General features: G+C 34.9%; 1 protein-coding gene across 1 annotated transcript; it reads left to right on the top strand.

The window, feature by feature from the left end:
• Positions 1 to 380: 380 nt before the first annotated feature.
• On the top strand, positions 381 to 2,748 carry LOC131610838 (xyloglucan 6-xylosyltransferase 2-like). Its single transcript, XM_058882888.1, has one exon. It carries the CDS (start codon positions 570 to 572, stop codon positions 1,962 to 1,964), a length of 1,395 nt encoding a protein of 464 aa, XP_058738871.1. The 5' UTR covers positions 381 to 569; the 3' UTR covers positions 1,965 to 2,748.
• Positions 2,749 to 9,981: the final 7,233 nt, after the last annotated feature.

Genomic DNA, 9,981 nt, shown 5'->3' on the forward strand with positions numbered 1-9,981 from the left:
TATTTTTTTCATTTAACATTTGTCCCTTTATCAAAAAGAAAATTGAATATTTGTAGTTTTTTTTGAAAAGTAAACCAAACTGAGAAATAAATTAAAAAAGTATTCAAAAGAAAACCTCAATTATTTTAGCCATTATAATACTACATTAGTGATTTAAAATTTTATAGAAGAAATAGTAATATACTTCCTCTGTATTTATAAGTATAATATAAGAAAGATTAATTTAAAAAATTAAAAGGAGATATAATAATAAATAATTAAAAACATAAAAAGAAAAATAAATAATTTATTAGTATGATAAAACAATTTATAATTTAATAATTTTTTCTAAAGCTTGTTTATTTTGTGTTATACACGAATAGAATATGCTGTGTTTCGCCAACCTTTGACTACTTTTGTTATCTCTTCATTCATCAAAACGCAACATTATAGTAATAATAAACAAACAAAACAACCAAACGCGCTTCTGCAATAATCACGTTTGTCACCAACTCTAATTATATCACCTTTCTGGATTTTCCATTCATTCATTCCCCTTTCACCAAAAACAACCTTGGTGACAACAAAAAATGTTAGACAAGCTTTTGGGAGCTCAAAGGGCCAGAAAATTCCACAGATTTCTCCGACATTGTAAGGTCACAATCCTCTGTCTTCTCCTCACCATTGTTGTCCTACGTGGCACTATCGGCGCCGGGAAATTCGGTACGCCGGAGCAAGATTTCGTCGACATTCGTAACCGATTCACCTCTCGTAAGCTACCTGAAACCCATCGCAGTCTCGCCGAGATTCATTCAACAACAACATCAACGTCTTCATCTTCTTCCTCTCGTTCAGACATTTCTACAAACAATTACAATGCATTTGATATTAATACAATATTGATCGATGAAGAGGAAGAACAAGAAGACAAAAAACCCAGCTCCGATAAGGCTTATCGTTTAGGACCGAAGATTTTGGATTGGGATAAGCAGAGATCAAAATGGCTTATTGAAAACCCTGATTATCCGAATTTCGTTCGACCTGGTAAGCCTCGTGTGCTTCTGGTAACTGGGTCGTCGCCGAAACCGTGTGAGAATCCGGTGGGTGATCATTACTTGTTGAAGTCTATTAAGAACAAGATTGATTATTGTCGTTTACATGGTATTGAAGTGTTTTACAATATGGCTCTTTTGGATGCTGAAATGGCTGGTTTTTGGGCGAAGCTTCCTTTGATTCGGAAGCTTCTTTTGTCACATCCTGAAGTGGAGTTTTTGTGGTGGATGGATAGTGATGCGATGTTTACGGATATGGCGTTTGAGGTTCCGTGGGAGAGGTATAAAGACTCGAATTTGGTGATGCATGGTTGGAATGAGATGGTGTATGATGAGAAGAATTGGATTGGGTTGAATACTGGGAGTTTTTTGTTGAGAAACTGTCAATGGTCGTTGGATATTCTTGATGTTTGGGCACCAATGGGACCGAAAGGGAAAGTTAGGGAAGAAGCTGGGAAGATACTTACGCGTGAGCTCAAAGATCGGCCGGTTTTTGAAGCGGATGATCAATCTGCTATGGTTTATTTGTTGGCTAAGGAGAAGGAGAAATGGGGTGATAAGGTTTATCTTGAGAATGGTTATTACTTGCATGGTTATTGGGGGATTTTGGTTGATAGATATGAGGAAATGATTGAGAAATATCATCCTGGTTTTGGTGATCATAGATGGCCATTGGTGACTCATTTTGTGGGATGTAAGCCTTGTGGGAAGTTTGGTGATTATCCTGTTGAGAGATGCTTGAAGCAGATGGATAGAGCTTTCAATTTTGGTGATAATCAGATATTGCAGATTTATGGATTCACACATAAGTCATTGGTTAGTAGGAGAGTTAGGAGAATAAGGAATGAGACTAGTAATCCTCTTGAGGTTAAAGATGAACTTGGTTTGCTTCATCCTAGTTTTAAAGCTGTTAAGGTATCTTCTTCTAGCTGAGATGTTTTCGACGGATTGAAATGTGTTGCATATTTAGCTGCAGAAATAGAAATTTAGCCTCTCAGATATAGGAAAGTAGGATATGCAGTTTTTGATCTGATATTCTTCTGTAACCTCTCGCTCTCTGTCTTAACTTAAAATGTTTGTAGTAACACACATTTTCATGAAGTAGTAATGGAAATGTGTAATGGCGGATTTGCATATAAAATATGAGGTGTGTGTGAGTATGATTGGCATTGTACTTTAGGCTTGCGATTACTATCTTGGTTTCTGATTGCAGTTTTGAAGTAAAAATAGTTCTGGACTTGACTAGTCTATCATTTTGAGAGGATTATAATGTTTGCCGGTGTGCTCGTTCCGGACCACCATGATTAAGACAGGATTATAGTTTTGGACTGTGTGATTTCACAACGAGTATGCTACCTGTGTCCATGTTACATATCATCACAACTGTGTTGTTAGTAAATCAGCATGGCCTCTGATTCAGGCATTTTCTTCAAATATGAGTCTATCTTTCAAAAAGCTTACATGTGAGTGAACATTGAGACCATTAGCTAGAGGCAGAAAAACAATTGTCTGCGATGTTGCTGTTTTCTGTCAAGTTGATCTTAATTGCTTTATCATTATTTTTTTGGTAGAAAGTACATTGTAGAATTAGTTTTGGACTTAACCATCAGTTGGCTAAACCTTAATTTTACAACATCCTGTATTCCAAGCATTTTGAACAATATTTGGAGAAGATTATAACAGTGACTATTCGTGATTGCAGAGAGTTTGAATAATATTTATTCAAATATTATTAAAAGAGTTAAAAATATTCTATAACATTGCTTCATTACATGTTTAACATTTAAGTTTAAGTTTGTCTAACAATGTGTAAGAATGTGTAAGATATGAATAAGCAAAGAAAAGAAACAAATTTCTTTTTTAATAAAAAATTATTTAAAAAACAAACAAATTCTTTTTTAAACATTTAGCTAAACTGACAAGTGTTGTATATGTATCATACGAATACGAATGGACATCGATTTAAAGTGTTGATACTTGTCAGATTTTTCCGATACATGTCGTGCGGGTGTCATCGATACACGTAATCTTACAAACATTAAAAGAGTGTTGAAACTAAGAAGAGAACCATGTATTTGAGACATTTGTGGTATAGGTGTCTTTGCTCCTAGATTGTTACATATCAACACAAATTGTTAACTCTATCAGCACAACTGTGTTGTTAGTTAATCCGCATGGCCACTGACGGCCTGGCCAAACAGAAATTGATTTTTTTTAGGAATGCACTTTTCCTAGGGGAAATACCAACCTTAGTCTCATATTGCTCAAGACTTGTTAAACTTGCTGAAATTTCATAGTTAAACAAATTTAGCAATTTCTTAGTATAATTAATTATATTAGACATTTCTTGTCAAAACTCGCGAGATATACGAGTCCTCTGTCCCAATTGCTCAAGAAAAAACCACCACCATGAGAAATAAAGCAAACTGAAGCAGTAAGAGCTTGAAGAAGATCACACAAACTCCACCTGCCTTAAAAATTCCGGAGAATGATAAAAGAATCTTACAAACTGATACCAATGATCATTATTGGGGAGCCGTATTAATAGAAGAAATTGATGGGATAAAGTACAATGATGCAAGTATGCTTTACACTTGCCTCAAAATAAGGATCTTGTGTATCAGAAAACATCTGACTATCATTCCATACTATGGTCCTTGCTATTATGGGATTCCAGTTTTAATTGTTAGTTTGTGCTTGAGACTTTGTTATTCCTATGGTTGGTTGTTTTTAGCCTCGCTTGACGATACAGTTAAAATTGGTCTCATAATATGTGAGGCTCCCGGTAAGTGTGGTATCAAAGCCTCAACAAGAAAAAAGGGGCAATATGATATGAATGTAATAAAGAAAGTATGTAAGGGAGAAAACCTCTTAATCATGGAAACACCAAAACCAAAAAATTAACACATTACTACTACCTCTTCCATATTGCTTCCAAGACTCTATAAAAAGACTGATGCCCATAAAATAGAAAACCTGGCACCGGGGATTGCCATTTACATTTGACTCCTTTTGGTAAGGCAAGGCAACCCTTTATTAGAATTAGATTAGGACCGCTTCTCCGATGAGATGATAGATGCCTTTGGCCGATTCCTTGTTGAGTATTCTTATGTTACAGAAGATGCTCAAATTGGTGAAACAGTACCTCCCCTTTTAAGTCCTTATAATATCTTATAAAAAAAAATAATGACTAGATCCATCAGAAACCCAATCTTTACAAACCGCCCTCATATAAAAGAGTATGTCTAGTCGTGCTGACTAGACCAATGTAGTCTGAGAGCTATTAGGCTCATCTTCTCTCTCCATGGAAGAAAAAAAATCAACATGTCTTTTGTAAAATAGCTCTCCTAGATTCGAGTTATCTCCATTATGAAAATGTTGTCATAGGGACTGTTCTAACCACACTTCATGCGGGAAATTTTGTCCTCAGTGTTTTTCCAAATTATAATGTAAGCCTCAACGAAAACACTCTACCCACGAGACTAAAATTCCAAATCCAAATCACTAGATTTGATCAAGTTTCAAAAGCCATGTCTGCTACTCTCCATCACCAAATAATCTATCACCTACAAGTTCACTCGATATATTTGTCTCTCACGGGATGTTATTCTAATTCGCTGTTAGTCGTTACTAATAGAGATGAAGATATACCATTTATCATCCAGATACCAAAAAGGATCACAAACGAAGAATTAACTCAGCTAATTCTCGTTGAATGAATAATAAATTATGAAAAAAGATAGAAGACAAATACAATCTCAAAAGTCTACCTTCAAAAGATCCATCGACAAAATTGTCAAAACAATTTTCAAAAAAACCAGATAAAAAATCAAGTTCAGTTTATGCTATTTTCCAAAACATGATGATCCAGTCAATTCTCAAAGAAGATTGGTGCCTGGTTCATGCTGTTACTAGTAAACAAGAACATATCTATATTGACAAGATAAATGGAATTCTTTATTTGGGACGCAGATCCTAATAAATGTGACCCAAGATGTGAATGTTGGATGCACTATAATGCATGCAAACCATATCTTCCACCACAACGGAGATATGATCCGGATAATGTTCTGTGGGTAGGAATCAATCCATGAGCAAAAGAAACCTCTTCTTATTTATGAGGAAGCTCTTAAAATTCTCAAGAAAGAAAATTTGTTGCCACCTGATGACCTTAATCTTGTTACGTGGCCACCGTCTATCTACTATAAACCTTTGGATCCTCCATAAAATTTTGAGTTAATCCCTTGCTTTATGTACTCAATTACATCATCAGATTATAGACAACAATTTCCAGCTCTAGAAAGGAAGACAAACCCAATCACAGGAAGAACATCCAAACGCTTCATTCATCCTAAAGAAGTCCAGTCTGATGGAAGGCTTAAATCTTTAACTCAAGCCGACGAAGTTCTAAATTGGCAAATCGGAAGACATGGTTTCTAAAAATGTTATCCTTCACAATCTTGACAAAAAGGTGGATAAGATTACTGAGAAAATAGAAGAAGCAGAATAATGTCTCAAGATTTTGTCCTAGAAAATGTAGAAGCATTACAGACGCTTAAAAGCTCAAGTCTCTCAACTGGATCGTGATTTGAGACAGATGCTAGAAGAGAGAACTTTTGGCAAAACTTTTAACCAAAAGGAAAGAGAAATAAAAAATCCACAAGTTCAAGTAAAAAGATAGATGATTTCTTAATAGCATCTCATGAAAGAAAGCTCAAACGTGTCGAAAACTCTTTGTTTGACCCTTATACTTTTCTACATATTTCAAACAACCAAAAATGGATTCTCCTTTCTACCCTACCTATGTCTCATCACCACTAAATCATGTCAAATACATACCTACAACTTATAGACCAAAATTTTCCAAAACCACCACTACCTTAACCTCCAAGACAAGAGGGAAAACTACATGTTTCAGCGCTTCATCCTCAAATTCTAAGGATATTCCTAAAACACCTCCTCCAAAATTCCAAAAGGAAGATAACATTTCTAATAAATGTTTCCAAGCCATGGAAATCACTGGAAATCATGAATTTCCCCAGAAAAATTACTCTTTTGCTGAATCCTCAGCACAAAAGGGAGAAGAGCCCTCATCGGATGATGACAACGATTCTTATCAAGAAACATCTGCTGATGAAACATCGATATCTTTTTCATAAGAATCATAATCTAAAGATAATTATATCCTAAGACTCTTCATGGAAAATATAAAAGAGGAAGAAAATTCAATTCGGTGCAACGTCACCTACTATGGGGGCTACCAAGCCAGGAAGGAAATCCACTATTAGTAATATCAATTCGAAGCTAAACAATCCCAGTTTACAACTTCTCACTTAATCACTACCCAATGCCACTTCTACCTAGGAGCCTTCTAGATATGAGAAATCATCATCTCACTTCCAATCACCTTAATGATAAACAAACTATCCCAATCCCAGTTACAATTTCAAAACAAGTCACAATCCCAGTGACAAAACTAATCACAAACTCGTGACAAAAAGATGATTACACTTTTAGTACAATATACTCAGTCTTGCTTCAAAGTTTCAACTAAGAACAATACTCAACTCTATGCTTAAAAGCTTAAAGAGTGAGAACATTAACTTGACAAACAATCAAGTAACAATCACTCTACCGCACTGTATTAAAAGATATGTGGGTGACTTACACACACACAAGATACTCTCGAAACCTCAAAATTCTAACTTCCCCTAATTTTACAATTGTGAAAGACTGGGTTACATTAGGTTTAGGGTTCTCTTTAAATAGTCTTCAGTAGTCCATGGGCTTCAAAACCATTACCCAAATATTATTAGATCCACGAGCTGAGAGCTGCAACAATTCTGCAGAGAAATCTTTTTGAATATTGGAACAAATCTTCAAGTTTCCTAAATTGTCCAATCATCCAATTTTAGAAACTTTGATTTTGTTGGAGATTTGATTCTCTTGTTCCAGATTAAATCTTCTTGATCTGTGCAAATCATTGGAGTATATCTAAAAGAGATATCACAAAATCATATCAAATATGTCAAGATTTAAAACAACTTGTACTGATGTTCTGGTTTAGCATGTCACAACATCTGTCTTCAATGCAACCTTCTCATTCTATTGTACTAGCTTGATCAAGATGTTATGACATCTTGCTCAACCCCTGTCATGAACCATGTTTTAGCAAAATTATTGCCAACCCTAAAACCATGGTACTAACACTCTCTTCAACCTATAGAAGGAGACCAAGAATATTCATATTCTGAAAAAAAACTCTGCTGATGAAGAAAAAATTTTTGCCCATTAAAACTCTTCATCTGACGAAGCATTATATTTGGAATCAGAAGATGACGAATATTTTCCTATTTACTCCTCCAAAGAAATAGGGAGTCTCTTCCTACTCCTTGTCTCACGTGTATAGCTAAATTCATGTCCTCACATCAAAGTTTTCCCATCCCAAGAAAGTTATAGCTTATATGGATAATGGGGCCTAGCTTACAATGACGAACCCAAGCATCTTCCCGATGGAATCATGGGCCACACATGTGGCATACTTTGTAGCAGCAGATGGAAAAGTTTTCAAGACAAATTTAATGACTAAGAAGAGGATAGGAATTAAATTCTTCCCATACTGCATTATCTGAACAAAGGTCATTGGCAGTAATCTTCCAAATAAAGATATTGTTGTAGGAATGAATGTCTACTAATCAGCAAATAGACTCCAAATCCTCCACCATGGGAATCAAATTCAAACCCTATTCTGGAATAATGAAACCATATTCCCTTTTGATAACACGAAAATACATTGCATATTCGGCTTGATTAGCATGAATCAATTTACCGTTTTCATTGATTATGTTGCATTTCGTTGGTATTTTTAGTGTGTTTCAGGTAACTATATGCAACTAAACTTGTATGTGAGAATAGGAAGAAATGGGAAGAAAAATGAGTTAAAAAAAAAACCACACTTTGGCAGAAGTAGCAGAAACATCAGCAAAAGCTCATGACAGAAGACTATGTTGTCCGACACAGCCTTATGCCGCCCGTCACAGCTTCAAAGTGTGCCTCTCGACACACTTTTTGTTACGCTCGTCACAGACCAATATCAGTAATTAAGATATGTCGTTTCCCCACGTCAGAAGAGAGCGCACCAAAAACCATCACTCCCTATATTTTCTCACAAGACCTATTCTTCAAGATTGGAGCTCCACAACATCACTATTCCTAGATTTTCTGAGGAGAGGTCACAGGAGAGCATTATAAAAGGAGAGCAATAACAAACGAAAACTCTCTCTCATCCAATTCATAAATTTTCTTAAGCAGTCAATTTACCTTCAACAGCAATAGTTTCTTACATTGGGAGGCTATAAGAATCATAGATTTAGGATTTTGTTATTCGATTCAATTTGTAATCTCAAGAACCAACCTCTACGCTCTGTTGAAGATTGTTTTGGCACTTGAAGATTATTATAATTCCAGTTTTCCATTATTTAATTCCAGGTTCTAATTTTATATGCATTTATTATTTTTATATTTAATAATCATTATTGAATCTCTATCTGTCTACTGTTATTCTATATTTGTACTCGAAACCATATCTGGCTAATTCTCTCGATACTGGTATGTAGAATCATAAGAACCGAAGGGGTTCGGTAATAATTTGGCATAAACATTCATAAAATATCTTTTTGGTTCTGGTTTCCAAACTTAATATCTAAACTATTTTGTTACGAGAGTAAAAGATAAACAAAGGTTAAAATCAATACAACGAGAGTTTGAGATTTTAACCGAATAGTGGTAATCGAACGTTGATTCTAAATACAGCGAGAGTGCTTTAGGATCAATTAGGTTCTATTTGTTTTCAAAATGTATTCAAATTTTAAATGAGACATCGAGAGAAATCATTTAAATTTGATAATATAATCCAAATCAATAAACACAAGAGTGTGAGGTAAAGGTTTTTAAACTGATAGTTTCTACTGAAAGATTGTTTTAATACTTAAAACAATGCCCAATGACTTACTAAATCCCCGAAGTCCGACATATTACATACCAGTGTCCTGCCTTTGATTATTTAACTTAAACATTATTTAATTCTCGTTTCCCTCTAAACCAAAGAAAATCGTAGCTTTAAATTACATAGTAACATTAATCGTATTAAATTGATTATCAGTCTCTATGGGTTCAATATCTTTTAAAACTACGCGTTAAACTGTGCGCTTGTAGTTAGTATCCCAATAGACTCATAAAGTAACGATCACCTTTCCAAAATCCCTACTGGATACGAAGAAATCAAGTCTAAATTACTCAAGCTCTGGGCAGACAACCATGAAAAATTCCTCCATCCAAAACCTCTTTGGAAAAATGAAGACTTTTGTGTCCAACTTCCTTTCAAGCTCAATGAAGATGTTAATCCAACCAAGATCACTCATCCAAGAATGAGTCCATAAGATTATACATTAGCTAGGGAAGAATTCAATCAGTTTCTCAAACAAGGTCTGATGGAACCCACTAGATATGAACAGGCTTGCCAAGTATTTTATGTGGAGAAAAGATCTGAAAAATAAGAGGGAAAAAAGGCTAGTAATTGATTACAAACCTCTAAATCATTTTCTTAAAGTTGATAATATTTCCCATTCCAAAAGCCTCTTCCTTAAAAGTTTTCATCAGAGATGCCCAGATCTATTCCAAGTTTGATCTATAGTCATGATTTTGGCAATTAGGTATTGACCCTAAAGACAATTACAAAACGATTTTCTGCATTCCTAATGCCTAGTACCAATGGATAGTATTACCATTTGGGCTTAAGGTAGCTCCGTCACTATTTCAAAAGGACATGAATAGAATTTTTGAGTCCATTCTCAATAATATCCTCATCTATAAAGATGACGTGTTATTATTCTCTAAAGAAGAAAAGGCTCATAAAAAGTTACTGGGTCAATTCCTTCAAATAGCCCAAAGA

This window comes from Vicia villosa, linkage group LG6, assembly GCF_029867415.1.
Source record: "Vicia villosa cultivar HV-30 ecotype Madison, WI linkage group LG6, Vvil1.0, whole genome shotgun sequence".
Lineage (NCBI taxonomy): Eukaryota > Viridiplantae > Streptophyta > Magnoliopsida > Fabales > Fabaceae > Vicia > Vicia villosa.

Excerpts from the sequence above, each read along its gene's own strand:
- LOC131610838 (XM_058882888.1), top strand. The coding sequence starts at position 570 with ATGTTAGACAAGCTTTTGGGAGCTCAAAGGGCCAGAAAATTCCACAGA.